The sequence below is a fragment of the Agelaius tricolor genome, unplaced genomic scaffold, assembly GCF_023055355.1.
Source record: "Agelaius tricolor isolate 1412-34295 unplaced genomic scaffold, bAgeTri1.0.p SCAF_3, whole genome shotgun sequence".
NCBI lineage: Eukaryota > Metazoa > Chordata > Aves > Passeriformes > Icteridae > Agelaius > Agelaius tricolor.
This window is the reverse complement of record NW_027269263.1, coordinates 48,753,099-48,777,057: the sequence shown is the minus strand read 5'-3', so window position 1 is coordinate 48,777,057 and position 23,959 is coordinate 48,753,099. Positions and strand designations below refer to the sequence as shown.

At 35.8% G+C, this 23,959-nt stretch overlaps 1 protein-coding gene across 5 annotated transcripts in view; it reads left to right on the top strand.

Annotated features, from left to right (window-relative positions):
* POT1 (protection of telomeres 1) overlaps positions 1–23,959 on the top strand; it is a 60,929-nt gene that overhangs the window by 24,452 nt on the left and 12,518 nt on the right. For 3 of the 5 annotated variants that reach the window (XM_071423774.1, XM_071423775.1, XM_071423776.1), the window contains 6 exons: positions 16–146; positions 9,529–9,819; positions 13,792–13,947; positions 19,948–20,108; positions 22,389–22,474; positions 23,628–23,672. In XM_071423774.1, coding sequence (XP_071279875.1) covers positions 16–146; positions 9,529–9,819; positions 13,792–13,947; positions 19,948–20,108; positions 22,389–22,474; positions 23,628–23,672 — 870 coding nt within the window. Of the gene's footprint in view, positions 1–15; positions 147–1,922; positions 2,208–7,241; positions 7,621–9,528; positions 9,820–13,791; positions 13,948–19,947; positions 20,109–22,388; positions 22,475–23,627; positions 23,673–23,959 lie in introns of those variants that run through there. The other 2 variants (XM_071423777.1, XM_071423778.1) reach the window with 2 other exon arrangements.

The window sequence follows — 23,959 nt, the reverse complement described above, 5'->3', positions numbered from 1 at the left end:
TTTTATATTTTACAGATTATTGCTCAATTGTAACACTTGTGGACCAATCAAATGTGAAGTTAACGTGCAGTCTTTTTAGTGGAAACCTAGATTTTCTACCAAAAATTTACAAAGTTGGAGATATTGTTCGATTTCATAGAATAAAGGTATGTACTAGGATGTGGGGGGTTTATGTGCTTGCTCTTCTGCACTGAGAGGACCATAGAAATAATTTAGTTCTGTATGTACAGAAATTAACTCTTGGAGATATTGGATAAAGCAGCTGATTGTTAAAACAGCTATGGTTATGGTATGGACCAAAACTGAAAGTAAACTATTACATTTTTCAACAACAACAATATTTATTAAACTACTTGACAAAAAATCATGTGGCACTTCTTGATGGATAGAATTTAACTGACATAAACCAGCACAATTTATTCCTCTTCAAACTGATATGATTGAGGAGTTTCTCTAGGTCTTCTGTTTTGGAGCAGTTAAGGTCAGCTGGAGAATCACTCCAGTAGAGGGAATCTGTCTGGGCTTGTTAGTGTGCAGTGCACTCCTGCTGCTGCTCCAGTGTAATCCTGCATTACTCCCTATTTACCTGTATCAAAGGGCATGCAGGAAACTGTTTGTAGCTTCGATACTGCTGCTGGGTGTTTGTCTTATGCCTGCTGCAACTCTGTAGGGAAGGGGAACCACCCTACAGGGAATGAATAGAAATCTTGTAATGCTGGACTGTGGGTTAAAGAGGTGCATAATAGGACCAAAGATGTGATTTTACCATTAATTTGCAACATAACCATACATATTTATTTTTTATGGAAAATAATTATAGCAGAAATTGAATGTAATGAAAGAGGCCAGTAAAAAAAACAAACAAAAAAAAAACCCAAAACACCAAGAATAAAACAACAACGAAAAACCTCCCAGTTTCTCCCAGTTTGCATATCTGAACACTCTTGAGAGTATCCTGGGAAACTTAAGAAATGTAGGAAATTTAGGATTGTACCAAAGGATGATAAAAGGGATAAATATCTGTAGTACTAAGTATGTACATTTTGAAATGCTGTAGCAGGAGAACAAAGAAGAAAACCCCATGACAATGAATGTAAAAAGTGGTAAGATTTATCCAGTATTTGAGTTTCATACTACTGAGATTGTTAAGAAAGAACTTGTTAAGATTCAGAAACAGTCTTAAGTTACTCCTTTATATTGTAAGTATTTACAATTGAGAGAGAAATTAGCTAACCTATTCTGGGTTAGTATAGGTTTCTCTGAGGTCATCTATATATGTAATAAGAGTGGAATTAAATTGTACTTACATTTTGAAGCTTGTGTGCTGATCAGTACTTGAGATGTGTTATCAGTCTTGGAAGTTCATTAATTTGACTTCAGATGGGAAAGTCTTACGCTAAATTTAATATTTTCTCTGAATCCATCAGGGTAAATGTTGTACAGATACATTCATTTCAGAAATTCAGTGGAGATAACTTGTTTATTGCTTCTGAAAACAGAGTACATGTTTTATAAATGTGAAGAAATAGAAAGGGACTGGTCAAAATAGTAGCATTGAAAAGTGAAAAGTTGTATGGTTGTGGTAGGTCAGTATTGGATTTCTAAGTACACATTAAGAAAATAAACAAGACCACTGTCAGGAAATTTATGTATGCACCCTCTTTTATGCCAACATTGTATTGTCTAACTTCTATTTATTATTATCACAAACTTACTAAGGAAGCCTACTGATACAGCACAGGTAAGGGACCTCACTGTTCTGATTTGACATCACTTTTTTGAGGAGATCTAGAATTCTAGAATCCTTGTCAGTTGGTACTTTATCATTCTCTGAGATGATGTTCCAGTATTTAAAGAGAGGATCTATCAATTTGCTTCTCATATACCCTTTTTTTCCATCACAGTTGGGCTGTTCTAAGTGGTTTCCAGTCCTAACAGACCTCCAGCTGCTCACAATCTATGTCTCTTCAGATGCATGAGCTGACAGCTTGTTTAAGTACTTTCTAAGTGAAAATGATCTAGAGTGACTAAGATATCTTTTTCTGGATGGGAATGTGCTGATTACCCCAAACTAAGTACCAGGTACTTTGGAAGTTTTCATATCTGCTCTGAGCAGGTAGAGAAGTCTGACACAAAAGCCTGGTGCCAGCTTCTGGGAATGAACTGGGAAGGACCTCTTTCTCTTTCAGCCACAAGCAGCATAGTAGGTTTGACTTCTAATTATACTTTCTGCAGTTTCTCCTTCACTCTTTCCTGCTTTTGTCTTCAGGCTTTAATGACCTTTTCTTAGCTTGCTGAATGGAAAGCAAGCCAGGGTAGCAGAGGCCACAGTCTGTGAAAGCTGTGCTTACCAGTGAGGACAGATAGATACACACAGCCATTACAGTGGTGTCCTCATGTTCTGTCTGCCCCAGATATGCTTTCCAGGAAGTTGACATTAATAGCAAACACATTTTAAAAATCACTGCTTCCACTTACACTTTTGGCTTCTAATGGATAACTCCTTCTCTAGTAACAGAGGTGTTGGCAAGATCTGATGGCCAGAGCTAATAAGAACTTAATGAAGAGGATTTTTTTGGAATTACTTTGGATAGAGGGTAATTTAATTTGCTTAGTATTTGTTTCAGAGAAGGATAATTTTAAGTGTCTTAGTAATAGAACTGGAAAATTATCTAGTTTTATTACATTTCTGTTAATATTTCTTGAAGTGTATCTTTATGCTTGTCATCTTATGATGATTTCTCATGAATTACAGAATTTAGTGATTTATAGTACTGTACCTGGGCTTTCAGCCATAATCAGTGCTCTGCAGAGATTGTGGAAGGTGAGCCCCCCATCTCCCAGTATAAAAGCCAGGCCTGTGATCTATTTGTCTAGTCTTCTCCTACTATCTTTATGGCAAAGAAAGAGTTTTCTTGGGTGGATTTTTCTTGGATCTTCTTGTTTATTGTTCACTGTGAATGCTCTTAGTATCTTAGAAATTATGCCTAATGGTACACTGTTAAAGAGTGGGAAGGGGCAATCTGCTGGTACTGGCTAAGCCTGCAATATTTTATACTCCCTTGACTTAGGAGTTTTGGCTGGTATTCTGCCTTTCTTAAAATGCCTCAAACCCTGCCATGGTGATAGAATGGTTAATTTCCTCGTCAGCTTTTCTCTAATATTCCTTATTACCTCTGAGTGATTCACAAACAAGAACTTATTTCCTCACTTCCAGTGAAGAGAATTGGTATTTGATTTCCATTTTAATGTTTGAGGATTGGAAAAAGTGAAGCACATTCTTACTTTGGTGTTCATCTTGTTCAGTGTATTCTAATTGTTTAATGCAGTCAGGATGTCCAGGATGTGTTCTGGTGGCCCTTTTTCCTGAATGCACAGCATTGGAGAGCTGTGTGATCCGTGTGCAGCACTTGGGGAATGAAGACCAAGACACTGACCTCTGATTATAAACTTCACTTGTATGGCTTCCCTGGCATGGTGCAAACTCTGTAGCAATTGCAAAGCCTTAATTCTCTAGCTTTTTGTCATAGTAATCCTGATACTGTTCTCTTCTCTTCCTGTCATTAACCGTATCTTCTTCTGTACATAGGGGCCAGTTGCTGTAACAGATGAAGTCGGAATTCTAAAGCTGTCACCCTCTTTCTTAGACATTATTATTGCATCACCACTGCACTTCTCAAGTCATGCACCATGTCAGAAAATATTCTTTAGAAAAATAGGGTCTTGAGGGTTGTGGAACATGGTATCATCACATAAATGCATCATGAGCTGAACTGAGTTTGCACAGACATCAGTAACTGTCATCTACTAACCTTGGGATAACCATGGATTATAATCCTATTGTTTTAGTGTTGTGGTTAGATCACAGAATCAGAGAATCATTAAGATTAAGAATCATTAAGATTGGAAGTTACTTTCAAGGTCATCAAATCTAACCTTTGACCAAATACTACCATGCCCAATGCAGCATCCTAGATCTCTAGAATAAAAAAATGGAGAAAAACACCAGGAAAATCAGATTCCTTATATGCTATTAATTGCATATTCATCTGATTCAAACTCTTAGATTTACAGTGTAAACACATAGTCTCTTTGAGCAAAAGGATTTAATAGCCACAATATAGACAGTTGTTCCTTTCATAGATCAGTAGATTGACAAGTGTAAGATGTAGGTTTTGCTAGTGAATTTCTAAGGTATTTGTCCACAGAGGAGAGGGAATCTGAATGTCAAATATGTGGAGCATGGCTTCATAACAACATAGAAGTATCACACTCCCTTTTTTGTTATCCTTACTAGTTCTGTTCTGTCTCCTTGTGCATCACTCTCCTGAATCTAGTAGTATTTAACATAGCATTTGTTCCACTGTGTTGCTTACTTTGATCTTTAAACAATCTGCTGTTATTTCCAGGACCAATCTTACTTTTGCACTTAGCTAGCAGTTTCCTTGTCACTTTATGCTCTCTCCTTTAGTTTAATCCAGTTTGTCCAATGATTTCTTTTCTTCTTTTTACTTGATGCAATATGGAAGGTACTGGGAGAAAGACCTAGCAGAAATATCTGCTTACTTCTTATTCCTGGGCAGCTCTAGCCATAGCTGTCAGGTTGATAAGGATGAGGGGGAAAGTCTGGAGCTTGGACGTATAGCAGGCTGCATGAACATTAAGCTTCAACAGAATAGAGCTCCCAGACTCTTAGTGTCTTCTGAGAAAATGTGGTCCAAATATATAAACTTGGCCAAAATTAGGTTTGAGACTTTCTACTAAAAAAGATGTTGAAGAGCATGTGTCTTTTGCACTGCTACCCAGTTTTCAAATTCTTTTTCTGAAGAATGGAAGGAATTAAATTTTTTTTTGTAAGCAGTTAGGAGATTTTTTTTTAATACAGAAAACACCAACTTTTTTTTTTTAGAAATGTCAGTATTAATATGGCTTGTGGTTCTCCTTCAAAATTTCTGTAAGGCAGACAACACACTTTGAATGGAATTTAAATTAAAAACAAGTATTTTTCCTATAGTAAATAATGTCAGGAAATAATGACTGTAGGCAGTGATAGAGTGTTTCTGTAATTTCAAGTCTTAGCAATTTGCAAAAATGATTTTCCTATCAGTATTTTTGGTCAAGTTACTGGATCAGGTTTTTAATATGTAGAAAATATTCCAAAATAGTAATTTTTTACTCTATTTGAATTTCTAAAGCAGTATCACAGTGCCTGCTGGCTTTTTAAATTACTAAACCAGAAATTATTTCAACTGACTTAAGTATATAAACTTCTTGCATACAAATTTTTCCACAAAATACTTACATCTTCAGGTGAATTGAATTTGTAAATAAAATACATTATATTGCTCATTTTCTTCTTTAATTTGTGTTTCTATTGCTACAGATGTTTCAGACTGTTGCAGTGTGAAGCAATATCCTGTTTTATTTTATTTATTTTATATTTATTTATTTTATCCCTATCCCAGTTTCCCTGGTGTGCCAACCTCTCCCTTCCCCTCCCCCTTGTCCCCTTGCTAAGTGCTGTCCGTCAATCCTAACATTGCAGCAAGGGCATCGTCTGGTTGGTCAAGTTCCAAAGATGCTTCTCAGCCCTGGGGTCATTGGCCAGTCCAGGTGTCATTGTCCCCTGGGACTGCCCCCCTCCCACCTGGTTGGTGGCACACCCACCCCTTCCCCTCCCCCTTTCCCCGGGCTTAAAAAGACACGGGGCCATGGGGCCTGGTGCTGTTGGAGCTGTTACCAACATTCGGAGATCTGTGACCATGGGATAAAACTCTGGATTAACTCTCCAGCAGAATCCGTCTCCTTTTCCTCTTCACCTCGCCTAAAGCCTTTCCATTAGAGGTAAACCTAAATTCCTGCCTGCCTGGACTTGTTCCAAGTGCCAGCTGCAGCATCCAGCCAGCCAGGGGTGTCTCTGGGGTGAAAGCACCACAGCTGCTGCCTCTGGTCAAGCAGCAAGGGCCAGAAGAGCCCAGGCACGTTCCACCCAGTAATGTTGGGATCTTATTCCAATTTCAAACAATCTTATTTTGCAGGCAGCAATTCAGGAATGCTAGAGAATAAGTTATCACTTATGGTCCTAATATCTAAATGTGTTTATCATGTCTTCAAAAAAAAATCATTTTACTTCCATGTGACTATCTTCGTTAGTTTTCTTTTAGGAGGTGCCTCCACATAGTTTGTATAGTTCAGTTTTCTTCCTGTGATATTTGAACATATTCAAAATTGTTTAATTTATACTTCAAATGACTTCTCTGTTTCATTAGTATCTCTCTGTTCATACAGCTGGTGGTACAAGTAAACCAGAATTACATTATTAAAATATAAGAAAATATAATCAGCATCCTCTGTTATCCAAATTTGTTTAGACTATTTACTTAAGATAAGAAAACATTTACAAAATATAATGAAATATACCAGATGCATTCTGGTGGGTTTTTTTCTGACAGGATACTTTCCTTCATACAAATATCATCAGTGACAATCAAAAAAAATTGAGATCTTCCTTCTAAGTATAAAAACATACATTAGTTTGGTATATGTTGTTTCCCTAGGCATTTTTTGATGTTCTAAGATGATCTGTGCCTGCAGTGGTTTCATAATAATCCTTTGCTTCTATAATTTAACAATCAGTTTTGATGGAAAGCTACCGTGGAGATGCTATTATTCCAGCTTTATACACTACTTACTATCACACTTTTCCATTTAGTGAAACAAATAACACCATCCTCAAAAAAAAAAGATGTATTTTACTTTGCTGTAAATCTATTTATAAATATTTCAAGATTAGCTTCTTTTCAATAACCATATTCAGTATAGGGTTGTACCCCATAGAAATCACTAGAGTTTATTGTCCATGTAGTTTATTGAGGTGACATTTCACCTATTGTTCTTTAATTTACAGAAACCATGCCAAAGACTCCTGCAATATGTATTGGAATTTACTTGCTTAGAACAAGCTAAATGCATTTTATCTGCTCCATTTTTTGTCCCAGAGGATATTTTTATTTAGCAACCATTATTTATTGAAATTATTTAAAATTCTCAGGGACTTTTTAAAGAGATAGCAGTCTGCCCTGTTTCATTGTTAACCCCCTGCTTTACCCTCCTCCACCAATTTTTTTAAAAATAGGTCCACATCCTCTAGAAATGACACAAAATCTCCTGAAGGGGAAATCATTGTCATATGCAAAAGTCCTAGATTGACTCTTTTATAAATTTAATTCAATTTCAAAATAATTTGGAAAATACAGCATTTTTACAGTATCAGTAGCCAACTTGATCTGAGATCTGCATGAGTGCCATAATGAAACAACATTTTTCCATAGATTTTGTTCATTGTACACTCCAGTGATCCCTCATGACTTTAGCAATGATTTTTTTTTCCAAGGACAAGCCCAGAGAATTTCTGTTGGCCATCATCTGCTTTGTGGGTCCAGCACAAGTAATTTTCCAGCTGTGAAATACTTTGTTTTGTAACCCACTCTACATTTTCTTCTCCTGTTTCTTCTGTTGTTCACTAAATAATATTGTTGAATTCTGTTTACATTTGAGGGGACTCAGTGGCTTCTCCACCTGTCTGTGCCTGAGGACATCTGGTTTTGCTAAAGATCATTGGTAATTTTCTCTTCATGACAGTTGAGATTTACCTTCTTACATATTTTATTTCTTTTTTTTAGTTATTATTTTATAATTGCCTCTTCCAACATTAAGGCTGATTTCAAATTCACTAAATGAGGGTACTGGGAGATGTCAGAAGTACAGTATGTCAGCCTCCTGAATGCTCAAAGCATGACATAAAGGATTTGGGAAAAGAGGAGAATAACTGATGGTGGAAGCCCAGGGAGACAAAGTACTTTCTTTCTGGTTTTGTGAAAGGCTTAGAGCCTTTGCAGAGGACTAGGATAGAATTTTACTAAGAAAAAAATCAAGATATTTTTATGATGATTTTAAAGAACTAATGATGAAATAAATGAATATGTAAATTAGAAATTAAAACACTTCAAGAAACATTTGACATGTCAGACAAGATATGAAAAATACTCTTGAAGTATATTTTGATACAGGATGAATAGGTAAAAGTGATGAGAGTTTTCATCCCCTCTGCATGTTACCTGTTTAGAGAAGCTATGGAATATAATGCCAGTGATAGCAACTAAAGTAAATCTGTGTGTTTATATTACATCTTACAGGGGAACATGTTTTTCCAGATTGTAGATAATGGGGGTAAATTGGTTATGAAACCATGTATTTTCCTTATTTGTCCTTTGGCTTTTCTTGTATTTTCAGTATTTAAATGTGAGGTTAAAAGATCGAAGCTTTTCAGTGTTTCACTGAAAAAAAACCTCATCCTGAATTGATGTGTTCCATTGGTCAGGTTTGAAGAATGCTTAAGTAAATCAAGGTTCATCTTAAAGATGACCCTTAATGCATTTATGCATAATGTCAGAGTAGCAGGGATTAAAGGAGTACCTGTCACCAAATTGAACTGGTTTGCATATGAATATCCAAGGTCAATGAATGCCTGATTTGTTTGCTTTTGAAATTTCACCATGTTTATAAAATATAGGCCTAAATCATTGGCAGTGTTTTGCTGTTTAGAACTTCTGACACACATTGCATGTTCTGCACTTTCAGATCAGTGGGATTTTCAACCATTTGGAAATTGAGCACTGGGAATCCCATACTAAACTGTCTCACAAATGCCATGTTCATGCATGTTACCGCTTACTTGGTGACCCTGCATTAATTAGAAAGGGATGAATCAAAACAGACTGTTTCAGATTTCTGGATAATGAGTCATGCAGTGCTTTGATATAGATAAATCTATAATTGCAGGGAGCAGTAAGACTAGACTAGACCCTTGAAGGAATGCTTCAGACTTGAAATGCTGTGTTTCATATGGCAGCAGATACACAGCGAAATCAGCAGGATTCAGGAGACCTGCATGAGCAGGGCAGTAGACATTGAATAGTTGTGATAGCTGTATTCATAATTCAAGGAATGAAAGCTCATCACTGCTTGCTTTATGGAAAACAAGTATCTCCTTGAACTGATATATTTTTTTCAGTTCAATAATATTAGGAAATGGCTATTGGGAGGGGCCAAAAACAGGAATCCATAATAACTTTGCCATTACTCTGCTGTGTAAACACTAAAAATTAATTTCTCTTGTGCATTTAATTCCCCATTTATTCCCCATCCTGATATGTTCCCCACACAAATATTTTGATGTGTGCAAATAAAATACTCTGTAAGGATGCTGTAGGTGTAAATGTTACAGGTAAGTATTAGTCTGCCGCTTCAAAAATTTTTGTGTAAGATGATATTCCTGCTTATACATTTTGTTTTCTTATTAATACTAATTTTACCTTTTTGTTTTGTTTTTATTTTGACTCTCTTCTCCCAATAGAAACAGGGACAGAAATGATCAGTGGTCCATTTTCCATGCACATGATAAAGCAGAAATAGATTTGTTTATCCATGCATACAAACTTCTTTTTTCTCATTCATATTTTATTACAGATCAGGGAATACAATGGACAGATGCAGGGAATTACCAGTGGGGGATTTGCATCCTTAACATTTGATGGAACTGTAGGAGCTCCAGTAGTTCCACGAACTTCTAGCAGAGTGTACACATTCATGGATGAAGAACAGAAAACAATAGAAGAATTACGTGTTTGGGCAGCCAGTAACATTTCCATCTCTGGCCCAGCAACAAAACTGTCTGGTGTTCAGCCAATGCTGTTCTTTGATCTCACTTGCCAGCTGGTAGGAAAAGCCAAAGTGGATGGATCTTCTTTTCTTCTAAAGGTAGACTTCCTTTTTAAAAATATTTTTTTAGGTTTATTAAGACATTCTGATACATTTTTCAGTAAAACAGACATATTAATTTAAATAATATTATGTAGAGAAATGTTTTTAGTGTAAGCAAATCTGTGATCCTTGGCTGTTTGTTTTTATGAAAACAGAGTAGAAAGCCTGGTTGTCTTTGAAGTTGATCACCTGAATTGTTTTTTTACTGGGGTTTATTAAGATGGCATTATATAGATCATAATTTCACAAAGATTTGTAGATAAATATCACAAGATTTCTTAACCTTGAAAAATTTTGTTAGTTCTAAACTGTTTTCTTGTTAGCAGCATTTACTGTTTGTTTTTCTAGATTTGATGGATATGATTGGTGCAGTAAGTAGCACTGCCTAAAAGGAATGAATGGATTATGTTATCATGATGGATTTCAGGTAGCTTCTTTTAGTTACACATAAGCACTCTGGGCATCAGTGCTTACTGAAAATACAAAATGCAAAGTGCCACAGAACAGGAGAGCAGATTCTAAAGGTGATCCTTAACATTACCTAAATGAAAAGGAGGTCTCCACAATATTCCCAGTTGAGATGTATTGGTCTGGTGTTATTCCAAGACTTCTATATTTTTTTTTTGTACTTGATTGTTAAAACATACGTAGTGATCAAGCTGTTATTTTCCCCTTTGTGACTTCTTAAAAATATTTATTGGTTCTACTGTGTTAAACTGTATTGTTACAATATTTTTAGAATTAGCACTTGGCATTATTCCTTCATTGAATCAGCAAAGATTTTTCTCATACAGAGCAATGCATTACTACAGAGAAACAAACCTTAAGTCCATGCTGTCACATATTCTGCAACTGCTACAAACATTTCCATTTAATTATGTCTTGTGAAATATGTGTCAAATGAGACCCAGTAAATTTTCATGACTTTGTGGACTGTAATTAAGTTGTTCATGAATAAGTGTATCTTCAGCATTGAAAGACCTTTTGCAAGGACAGAGACAAGGGCTTTCTTAAATTATTATTTCTTTACACGCTTTCTGTGTTGTAAGACCTGAAGTTAATTTTGTCACTTTTGTATAGTAAAGGTGATTACTTGGGGAAATTTTAAGGTACACTTAGGAAGGTAGAAGTCTGAGGTCAAATAACAGTTGATCAGTTATTAAGTATAAAATATGAAATACCTAAATATGTTTTACAATACATTGGACAAGCTTAAAAATGCTACATTAATATTCTGTTGCTCCAAAATTCCTCCATTTTTCAACAATGGCAAAATCCATTTCTGATATTAAATACTGGTTATGATAGAAAAGAAACCTTTCTAAAAACTTGTCGACAGATTTCTGATTTTTTCTTGATTTGCTGAATAAATCAAACAAAAGAACCAATTCAATACCAGCTCAAATTGAGTGATCATTAAATATTATTTTATTGTATTATTTTGATTATCCATTTTATAATAATGTTTTACATTTATTTTTTTCCAAGTATATCTGTTAAATTAATGGTTGATTATACTATGAAAAATTATTATTATTATTATTATTATTATTATTATTATTATTAGCATTGATCTCATGTTCCTAGTGGAGACTGCTTCATAGACAACTAAAATGAATTTCAGCAATTCTGTGCATCACCTGTAGCATAGCTTTTAAATAACACTTGATAAATTAATTCCTATTTGCACAGCAGCAAAGTTGGACATGGCATAAAGATGGTATCACTCAGCTGTTAGTGTTTTCCATTTTCTGAGAATTTTGTTAGTCATATTGGAGGAGACTAAAGAATACACACTAGAAATTACTCTGTCATGTATGCCTTTCATAAGAGTTTTATTATTAATCCTTTCTTCCTTTCTGTGTGTCAGTTAAATTGTATACATTAAGGTAAGTCCTACAATGAGCATGTTCTGCTGAAGATAAAAACAGGTGTTTTGTCTCTCCCATTTCAGTGTTTTCCAATCATGGTGATCGAGTGTTATCACTAACTTTTGTTTAGCTGCAATCTGTTCATGACTAGTAATAGAACAATTTGTTGTTTCTTACTCAGAATTAATTTAACCAGCTTTGGGTTAAAAAAAACAATTTTTATTCCAGTATTCCAGTATTAATTTTTAAAACCAAGACAGTTTGAAACCAGGATGTTTTCATGTTTAGTGTAAAGTAGAGCTTCCCAATTCCTGAGGTAGAGGTTTATCTGTTTTTGTATTTGTGCAAGAAAAAACCCAATCCCAATTATTTCTGAAAGATTTTTTTTTTTAAGAAATTTCACTAGCTTATAAATTCCTTTCAAAAGGTGCCCTGGTGCCAGCCCTATTAGTTCCTCTGGCAAAGGACATTTTAGAAGTGAGTCACCATGCTTTATATCTGAACAGGGAGCATGCAGGTTATTTTAATCCATTTTTCAGATCATCTCTCCAGTGTAGAATTACCAAAGTGTACCAAGTAAAGCCAGTTGAAAAATAGTGAAAAAACTGACAAATGCAAGATTCTTTACTCTGTCAGTGACTAAATTTGTAGTATATATGCACTAAATCTGTTTTCAAGCTGAGTTCTGGAAAAGATGTGATAAAGCAATAGACAACCTCTCTTTCAAAGGTGGTTTTAAGTATTTCATGGTGCAGGATCAGAAGATAACAGGCTTTTTTTTAATCTGTGGCAGAATATACCACCTCATTATCTGGGTCCTTCAGAGTATACTGTTATTTGGCAACATAATTTGATGTCATGGGTCATTTTCTCTGTGAACAGTTTTCCCTTTTATCTCTTGATTCTGGATGCATATTCCATGAGTTATTCCTAGTGCATTTATACATGGCTCTGCTGATTCTTAGATCCTCTCCTGTGGGTCTGTTGATCCAAAGCAGTTAAGTATAAGAGGTAGAAATCCTTTAAAAATTAGGCTTTAGTGTCTTTTTTTCCTGCCCTCTGCAGTGGGACAAAGCACCTTGGAATCACAAACTGTCTGAAATTGGAAAATAGGTTCTTCTGCTGAACTTGTATGTATGAAATTCTATGAAAAGCAGCATTTCAGAATTCCAAATGCTTCTAGATTTTTGTTTTACTATGCCAGTAAATCAAACCATTATTTTTGAGTATTTGAGAAGAGTATATCTTCAGAAACTCAGGAGACCATAGTTTACAGAATAATGTTTGGGTTAAGAAGTAAGATTTTGAGTTCAAGGTGTTAAGCCTGTCAGTAAACTTACCTTTTCACAACACTTTGATAGCTGAAAAATAACTATTGATATTTCAGTACTTGGAGTGTATCAAGGATTTAGCTTTAGGCAAACAAGTTTTAAAATCCTTGTTAAAGAATTTAGGTTAAGTATTGATGTTTTTCTAATATGTTCTGGGTAACTAGCAGTGTATATTGCTATAGGAGATCATCAGTAATTAAGTTAATATATGCTGTATATGCATATGCAATATATGTATATGCACTCAGTGTTCACATACTGTAGCTGGAGTGGTTAAAAGACCCTTATAGCAGGATTAAAATATTAAGTACAGACAGTTCTGCATATGATGAATTCTGATAGTTGTGGCAGCTGACCCTGAGATTGTCTCAGCTAGTCACCAAGGTTGAGGGTTCAATCATTCACTTAAGAGTTAGACTTGATGATCTTTGTGGGTCCCTTCCAGCTCAGAATATTGTGTCATTCTGTGCTGGATAAGCAGCTGAGCTTTCGCTAGAGCTGTTCTTTTTTATTTAAATATTAACGAATTCCAGGTCTTAGCCCTTGATTATGCTCTCTGTAGAGGTTATTTTATGCTCTGTAAGGAGTAATAAGTTACAAAATCCTGTAAGGTCTAATCCAAGTATTTTAAGGACTTTTAGATTGAGACTACAACTAATATCTCTTACTGTTAATAATTTTTAATTAAAAAAAAAAAAGTAAAAAGCTTTTTAAAGTCTGAATCTAAAGTATTCTGAGCACATTGAAATAGTTCATTTGCATTGCAGGTTTGGGATGGCACTGAATGTCCCTACCCCACATGGAAGGTGCCTGTGGAAGCAAAAGACCTGGAAGGAGAAAAAGTTCTTCTTCATCAGCTGAGAAATCTAGCAGTGGACATTCTGGTGTATGATAATCATGTACAACTGGCAGAATCACTTAAGGTAATGCACAGTTTGGTATTTCACTCTCTTTTTGTGGCCTGTTTTCTGATTAGAAATAACTTCAGAGAATGCATCAATTCAGTTCTGCTGTAATTAGTTTCACATGCCTTTTTATCTTTTACTGTATTTCCCATACCCTTTATTTGAATGCAAAACTTCTTCAACATGTGTTAAACAGGCTCATTACCCAAAAATTGCCATGAAAAAATTCTTCAAATTAAGCACTTTCCGGACACTGCAGTATAATAGATAATACAGTGAAAATAATACACTCAGAAAATGTATTCTGTGCTTTAGAACTATTTTTAAATGATACAATGCAGTGTTAAACCTGTAGTCCTGTTAAAGACCTTTAATTCTTAAATCAATAGAAGATTTTCTGTTCTATAAGCTGCAGTTTGCAGTGCAATCTTCATTTAGTAGGTCAGTAATGTTGATTATGCTTAGATAGAGAAAACAACAACATAATTAAACATCAGATCTTCAGCAATACTGCCATCTTGCTTCTGAATACTTAAACTTGGCAAAGAATGCATCTTTCATTTCATGCCTTGCCCTCTATACTCAAGATCATTTTTAAGAAAACATTTTACCAGGAAATAAAGATAAGTGATAACCCTTTTTTATGGTGGGTCTATCAGCAGACATGAAATAATTTTGATAAATTAACACCCATTCACAAGTAAATTACAGATAGCAAAATAAGTGTAAGAATTTGTCTAAGAATTCATAACAAAATTGACAGAAGTATTTCATTACTTTCAAGTTTTCTTCCAGAATTTTTCTCTTGCTAACTGGTGTAAAAAAGCTATGTTCTAGTGAAATGGTATGTTTTAAATCTGAAGGAAAAAAAAAATTTAATATTAATAAAACATATTTTCTTGATTAGCTGATAATACTCCCTTTATTATTCTCCCCCATTTATATTCAGGAATTTAATCACAATATATATTGAGTATGTGATACATGGGATGTCTTCATACTTGCTCTCAGTTTTTTACTTCCTATCCACTTGCTCTTTCACATTTCTGGAGCATTTTTATCTTTGCTGGATACTGCACTGTGTAGTAGAAGGTTTAATAATTTCAAAGGAAATTGTTAAGGAACCCCCCTTGACCTCTTGTGGGTGTTTTTCTCCCTCTGGCTATATCCAAAGTTGCAGTGGTTTCAGTCACAGAAGTTGTAGAAGTTTCAAATTAGGTAATTTTTGTACATGACTTTCTAGTTGCTTGTCTTAGTGGAGTTACCAATGAAAAAAGGCTGATATGCTGACAACTAAATTTCAGAAATATTTACTAATTTCAGATTGCAACATGTAGAATTAATTGTATTTCAGAGAATAATTTTTACCTCTATAGATATACACACATATATATTATAAAACTTGGCAGGAGCTTTCCCTAAAATTAGAGGGGTTTCTTTAAAGGCTTTTAAATACTAGTGGAAGTTATGTCATATAATAAAAAAGTATAATCCAAATACGTATGATATTTTATTGAGTTCAGGATCTTGTTATGCAAAGTGTTTTTTAAATTCATTTTTGTAGCAGTGTAGAACTTGCAGATGTCTAGTGTATCCACATGTACCTTCCCAAGTGTGATTAGATATTTTGCCAGTTTGTGGTTTCAGACACAATAAAAAGTGCACTATTTTTCAATCTTCTTTTCTATACTTAGCACTAGCTTAGAGTGGCCTTTTTTAATGTAAATTGTTACAGAATTGTTAGGTTACACTCTTGCCTATTGTTGTGTGCCATTTGCAATGACAGTCACAGCTTGCAAATAATGTTTTATGTAGGAGCAATCTGATTTATGCAACCTTGATAACAAGAAGGGCAGATTTATAAAATCTTAAAATGCATGTTCTTATTTTAAAATGTTATCTGTAGGCACAGGTTCACACAAGTAACTGAGTAAGTACTGCACACCAGAGAAAGTGAGTAATGTATTACAGGGAACTTTTTGCAAATCCTGGAGCACATTGTCAAGGAAATTGCTGCAAGAGATTTTTAAAAACTTTAGATCAAGTGTCCAGAGAATACTGAAGATATGAGCACTTTATCTCATTTTCTAAGATAAACAATACTTAAAATGTTCACTGGAGAGAACTTTAGTTAAAGGAATGTTGAAGGTATGTTGCAGTTGATACTGCAAGTAGACTCTTTCCCTCTAGATTTACTGGCCTCCCTTTCCTGCTGGGCAAGACTGTGGCTTTTCAGCAACACAAAAAGAATTTTCAGAAATCCCATCTCTGAAGCAGATTATTATTGCCTGGGTCATAAGGACATGGCAAGACCTACAGCTAAGCAAAGAAAATGGTGTTCACTGCTTTTTCTTGAATTTTCCTCTTCCTCTGGCAATGTACTTGGAGTAGATGAGGCTTTCTCATAACTGTAGGAACCCCAGCCTACAACTGAGTGGAATACAGTTGCTCCACATTCTTTAGCCTTATGCCAATTTTCCAGAACTTCTCAGGGCTCACTGACTTTGCCATGCAGTTTGGGAGTAGGTCTGTGGCATGAGTTTTTCCATCTGGGGCATTTTGCTTAGGTGGTAAGCATCAAGGTGAGTGAGTGGTCAGCAGGCATCCAGCTGCCCACAGCTGGTCAGAGATCTCCTTATTTCTCTCTTTCACTGAATATGTGATCCAGTGCATTCCTCTTCTGGCTTGATGCTATCAATTCTGTGTTGCCATCCATTTTATGGATAGTGCAATTGAAACAATTAACCTTGAGCATACATACGAGTCCTAGTCCATAGTTCCACAGTATTTGCTCCATGTTACATATCTTCAGATGCAGAATCTGTATATTTTCAGCTGTTTCTCCCACCATATCATGCCATGTCTTTCATTATAGTAGTTTGGACTAAAAAGTTTGCTTTCCCAGTGCCAGAGTCACATTTTCAACATACAGCTCAAATGAGTTCACTGCATGGCCGCAATATCTAGCTTCATAGATTACATTCCTAGGTAACATTCCTTTGACACGTGAGTTGTATGCTCCCCACTTCTGTCTTTTTACTCATTGAAAAGGGAAAAAACCCAAAAGAAAAAACCCAAGACCTACTCTTGAGTCCTTCAAACCCTTAAATGTAAGTTGGTATTTCTTACTGCCCAAGATGGTGCCCAAATGCCATATATATGCTTGTCTCATTTGCAGAAAGTTGTGCATTATTTACTCAGTAAAATTGATGCAATAAAAAAGGATGACAAAGAAGTACCACTGAATATAATCACCATAAGTATAGGCAGAAAAATAAGTACAGGTGAATTTGTTAGGTGATTCCTGTAGATAAAGACAGCCTCTTGTGTGCCTTTTTGTACAAACATGAATATTTACCTGCAATGACACATGCTGTTATGAATTCAGTGAACTCCAGAGTGATTGTGAACACACTATATGTTTTGAAATAATCATGAGAATTTCCTGTGCTAAAATGTTGTTCTAGTTAACTGGTTACAGGGAACTGCATATATGACTTCTGCATTTCAATTCTTTCTAACATTAATATGTATTCTTTAAATAGTAATATTTTAATTAGACTGAAAATAGGGTACTAGTATATTTTACATTAATACAAGAAATATTTTTATTCACTTTAATTTCACTTGCAAATGAACTTCCTCTAAACGAGGTAGGTCATAAACAGAACTGCTGCAAAGTCAAGTGAGGAGCTGGGTTTGTAGATTTTAGTGATGGCTCTGTGAATCATGGTGTTTACTTTAATGTAGATCACCATTTCTTCTGAGTCAGAATACAGAGAGCTGTGTATGTATATAAAGAGCTCTGTCTGCAGGCATTCTGTAAACAGAAATACAGTAACATTTTTATCCATAGCATGCACATTTGCTCTGTGTTTTTAACAGTAAGCAAGGCTGCCTCCCAAAGGAATCCAGGGAAACAGCATGCTGTCCACCCAGGCATCTCTGCACTGACATTCAGAACCTTACAGACCCTTTCAGTATTTGGCAATGCTGATTATTATGCATCTCTTTTTTGTAGTTCAAAGTGATATTCAAATATATAAAATATAACATGTTATATAAAATATAAAATTTTCAGAAAATGATCCAATAAATGTTTGGAAGATTATTTTTTAGTGATGATAAGTCTTGCAAAGTGAATATTGTACTAAAACTTGTAGTTCAGTTGACTTTTGTGTGAATTTCAGCACACAAGTTTAGAAAGCAGATACAGCATTTTATATTCTTGGCTTCTGAGCTCTCCTCACACACATTTAATTGTTTGTGTTTATACATAAAGAAAATACTAATTTTTTATATACTATCTTTAAAAAAAAAGAAATTTGTCAATTAAAATCAACTTTTTCCTGCTTATATGCAAATTATAAGCAAATTTCTTGGCAGTAGGGAAGTAGTTTGTCACTGTTACATAAGGTTATTCCATAAGCAGAACTTTGGTAAGAACTTTTTAAGAAACTTTCTCCAAAAGTATTTGTCATAGTCATTAGATTAGTCTTATGATGTGAGTGTCCTTTGCTTTTTTGGATATTCATAATTAAGTGAAATCAGCATCTGCAAAGGAAAAAAAGAATGTCTTTGGATTAGCCTCTTAACTGCCATCTAAATGCACAAACTGTCCTGGTGGTGCTTTGAATGAACAAAATGAGCAGCTTACTAACAGGGCAGATAGATTAAAAGTCTGGTAAGAGCTCCATGCCAGAAGCAAAATAGGTGCAAGCTGAAGTGCACTTTTTATGTCCCTGCTGCCTTAATTGGAAAATATGCTGCCTTTTTCATGTGTGATTATTGTTCAAAAGAGCAGTTTGATACCAGCATTATGCAGTCATAGTTTGTTCCTTGATAAAGAGGAGGATTCTAGACACAGGTTGCTGCTCCATCTGCTTTTATGCATATATACATATGTTTAAAAGTGCTGTAGTATGACATGACCAATCAAATAGGAATACTGTTTCAGTTTCCACTGGTTAAAGTTGGATCTCAAACTGAAATATGACTTAATAAATTGACTTCTGTAATATCAATTTTAACTGAAGTAAATTTAAAGTAATTTGTCATTTCTATCGGGCTATTTATAAGATGTTTAGAATTAATATAAAACCAGGTTGTTGAGCGTGTGTAGCTTCCCAGCTATTATCTGGATCTCAAATTATATTAAAAAATATTTGGTAACTGTGTAATTGAGTTTCCATTTTATCTGCCTTGAGAACACTGGGCTTGGTTTTGGTTGTTTGGTTGAGTGTGTGGGTTTTCTTTGGGAGATAATGGGAGTGGTATTTTGAGATAAAACCAGATTTATAAAGATGTGTCCAGTGTTCACCACTGCATAACTTTCTTTTTAATAGGTGCTTGTATAAGTTAGCCTAAGTTTGTTTGTGTAATTTGACAAAGCTCTTTCAGCAAACACAGAATCATTCTAAGCAAAACAAGAAGCATATTCTCCATGAGCCTGAGGAGATGTAACAGAGATAGAAAAAATGCCAAGATCTTTCAGTTTCTAACACATATTGTCTTTTTTCCTGGTGCTATATTATCTGTAATGTAAGATATGATGGAGAAATCTGATAAGCAGATATGTTAGTATGTACATGTAAACATAGTAAGCCATGCACAATGATGAGCAGGAGGTCAACTGCTAAATGTCATCATTCCCAGGACAAATCACAGGATGTCAGTCTCTGTCAAGCTGGGAATGTAGAAGGCAAATTGTGCCCCTGGGAAAGGAATGTATTGACTCCTTTGGTCTGTCTTCTGAAGTGTGTTTGAGAATTACATTTATTAGGAAGGCTTATTCTGGTTCTGAGTTACTCTTTGCTGCCAGTAATGTTTCCTGATAAAGCAAAACAAACAGATCTGCTTTGGGCACAAGAGTTGAACAAGGTAATCACCAGAGGTCGCTGCCAGCTTCAGCTGTTCTGTGGTTCAGTTAAAACAAGGAAGAAGATTCATGAGCACAAGAATTTTCCATGTAAATAACTAACTTTGTATTATCAAAGTGGGTTTTTCTTTTCCTTTCAGATTGGAAGTTTTCTGAGAATTTACAGTATTCATGCAAAAGAAGCAAGCGCTGACAATGAAGATGTCTCACATATGGAATTTCACCTTCATGGTGGCACCTGTTATGGTCGAGGAATAGGAGTCTTGCCAGAAAGTAACCCAGATGTTAAGGAACTAAAAGAGTAAGTAGTGTAGATGTTAGGTTTTCTCTAGATCACTCTTGAAAACTCTAGGCTAATGTAACAGCTGTACAGTTTAGAATTGTAAATGTTTCTAAGAATCAGAAACTTGAAAACAGAATATGTCTTTAGCACCACTATGAGAAGTATTTGGAGGGAGAGAAAATAAAGGCAATTTTTTCAAATTTAAAATACAGTATGGATCAAGATGTCAGTTTTAATTAGCTTAATTCTAATTATGCACATTTTAACCTGCGCATATGTGCTACTTGAAAGGGGTGCGACGTAAAGATGTCCACAATGAAGCAGAAAATTTACATTCTTTACTAAACTGTCTTATAAGGAATCAGAATCATTTAGGCTGAAAAACACCTTTAAGATCATCATGTCCAAATGTAAGGCTTGTCCAAGTGCCCCACTAAACCATGTCTCTAAGTGCCACATCTGCATGACTTTAAAACACCTCCAGGGATGATGACTCTTGCCTGAGCTACTTTTTCCAATGCTTAACAGCACTTTCTGTGAAGAAATTTTTCTTGATATTTAATGTAAGCCTCCCCAGGCAGAACTTGAAGCCATTTCCTCTCCTTCTGTCACCTGAGAGAAGAGGCTGACCCCACCTCAACACAACTTCCTGTCCCCTTGTTGTAGAGATAAGTGTTAAGGTCTCCCCTGAGCATCCTCTCCTCCAAGCTAAACCATCCCAGCTCCCTCAGCTGCTCCTCACAGGACTTGCGCTCCAACCCCTTCACCAGGTCCTTTTTGGCTGAGCCTCTTTGCAGCCACGCTGCCCCAGTCTGTAGCTCTGCATTGGGGTTGCTGTGACCCAGTGCATTTCACCTTGTTCAGCCTCATACACTTGGCCTTGGCCATCAGTCCAGCCTGTGCAGAGTGCTCTGCAGAGCCTACCTACAGTCCAACAGATCTACACTCCTGCTCAACTTGGGGTCACCTGCAAACTTACTGAGGGTGCTGTGCCCTCAGTCACCTTGTCCTCATCACTGGTATAGATACTAAACAGAGCTAGCACTAGTACTGAGCCCTGGGGAACACCACCAGCTGGAGCTAACTCCATTCTCCACCACTCTCTGGGCCTAGCCATCCAGCCAGTTTTTTACCCAGCAAATGTGCACCTGTCCCAGCCATGACAGCCAGTTTCTGCAGGAGAATACTGTGGGAAACAGTGTCAAAGGCTTTACTAAGGTCCAGGTAAACTACATGCAGAGCTGTGTCCTCATCCACTAAGCAGGTCAGTTTGTCATAGATGGAGGTGAAGTTGGTCAAGCAGGATGTGTCTCATAAACCCTTGCTGGCTGTGTCTGATCCCCTGGGTGTCCTCCATGTGCTGCATGATGGCACACAAGAGTCATCTGCTCCATGACCTCCAGCACTGAGCTCAGGCTGACAGGCCTGTAGTTCCCTGGATAGCCCCTCTGACCCTTCTTGTAGATAACCATCTGCATTCTACTGGGACCTCCTCACTTACCCAGGAGTGCTGATAAATAATAGAAAGTGGCTTTTTGAGCACTTGTGCCAGCTCCCTCAGTATCCATGGGTGGATCCCAGCCAGCCCCCTAAACCTGTGTAAGTGGTGTAGCAGATCAGTGACCATTTCCTCTTAGATTATGGAGACTTCATTCTGCTCCCCATCCCTGTCTCCCAGCTCAGGAGTGTGGATACTTAGAGAATAATTGGTCTTATTATTAAGATGAAGGTAAGGAAGGCATGAAGTACATTGGCCTGCTCCTTTGTCATGTTTCCCCCACATCCAATAAAGGATAGGGATTCTCCTTAGCCCTTCTTTTGTTGATGATATATTTGGAGAAGCTATTTTTGTTGGCTCATACAGCAGTAGCCATATTAAGTTCTAGTCAGATTTTGGCACTTCTAATTTTCTGCCTGCTGAGTGATCTGCCTGTGCTTCTAAACATTATAAACTTTTTTTCTTCCTTAGGAAAGGCTAAGTAACCAAGTCCATATTCCATTATCAGGAATTCTGTTTCTAGTACTACATATTTCTTTTGGCACTATTTTGTGTTTCAATCACTCTGTTCCAGAAGTGATTTGGAAAGTGTTTTGTCTGCATCATTAATATCATCTTCTGAAAATTCTGGTTCAGTTGAGTTTTATGTCTCTGCTGGAACATTTATGTCTGAACATTATACCTGTGTATATAAATAGGTTTCATATAAGTGTCTCTGTAATCCCATATATATATGTGTGTGCATGATGATATATAAAAGATTTCTCTAGATTGTAAAATATTTTGCCATTTATCATTAGATTCCTCGAATCTGTTACTCTGACAGACAGTCAGAATATGGAAAGCTGTTCAATGGACGTAGACAGCACTTTTGGCAATGTTACAGGTAAGAGCAACTGAAAGCTGATTTGCTCTTTCTTCTAATATGTATCTATGGTCAAGATAAAGTCACAGTTACTGCTTCTCTATGTGTGTAATGCTACTTTCACATTCAAAGCCCTAGAGAATTCCTTCAGTTTATTAGACTGGAAATTTACATTACTCTTTCTTGTCTTCCAGCACAAGCATTTCATATTACATGGAAAGATACTTTTGTAGGAGTTAGTGAATATTCTTAAACACAGATGGTGTTCTTAATCATACTGTATTAGATCATGAAGTAGAGTTATGTAAGTGCTTCCCTCCAAAGGGAAATTCTGCAGAGACAGGCACTGAAAATGCTACTAAACAGCTGCCTGTTGAGGAGCCCTTCTTAAACTGTTGGATGAAAAGTTGTGTCAGTGGCAGAGGTGTAAGGTGCACTTCCATGGAACAGTGATATCTTATAGACAGTTCTACAGACCCCATATTATTTTCTGAATGGTATTTTTAGCCCAGGAAAAGAATAACTAGAAGGGAATTAAACTCTAAAGCTGGTTTGATATAGTCTCTATCTTTGCTTCGAGCTTTTAAAAAATCTGTGTTTCTCAGCTATTATTAACATAAAAACATAAGACATTTCTAAAAGGATGCAAAAGTTAAGAATAAATCAATGCTTCATGTCCAGTCCATAAATGAAAATTTAGAAAAAATTGTATGCCTATTTACTGCACTCACTGTGTGTAATAGAGGTTGTTCAGAGGGGGGACCAGGTAGTCTCTATTGGTCTTAGAATAATGTATTTATGTTCTTGTCCAGAAGGATCACAGGGGATGAATACAATTTATGTCAGCAGATCATTCACAGTATACCTCTGAAAAGTGTTCACTTTGATAAGCATTGCTATTTAATGTATATGCTAACGTCCCCTCTAATATATTAACTCTTGATATGCAATGTATGTCTCCTGCTTACTTTTGCTGCTTTTGTTTGTTTGTTTGTTTGTTGTTGTATTGTTTTCATACATTATAGGGATTTTCATTTGTTCAGCTTTTGGTTTTGTGTGTATCTACCTGTCTATCTGTGTACCTACCTGTTTGTATGTGTCCATATGTCCATTTTTGTATGACAAAAAAGGAAAGAAGGAAGGAAAATAATTAGACAGTTCTTCTCTATTTTAGATCTTGAATTGCACTTACAGAGATGTCAGCAGTTATCTGTTACAGGTAGGTAACATTTTGAACATAAGGTGAATTTTAATTTTGCTGAAGAACAAAAGTAGTTTTGAAACATTATCTTAAAGGTTATTATAGGAAGAGCTATTCTAAGAGTATAAATTCCAAGAGCATAAATGCATGTATGTTGTACTGGGTTTTTTGTTTTTAAAGGAATAGAACATATTTTGTATATTCTACTTAAATTTGGTTTTTGTACATGTTGTGTTTCTGTACCCTGAAGTACACCATGCTCCCACAGCCTGATTATCTTATTGACTGTAATAATAAGTTCTATT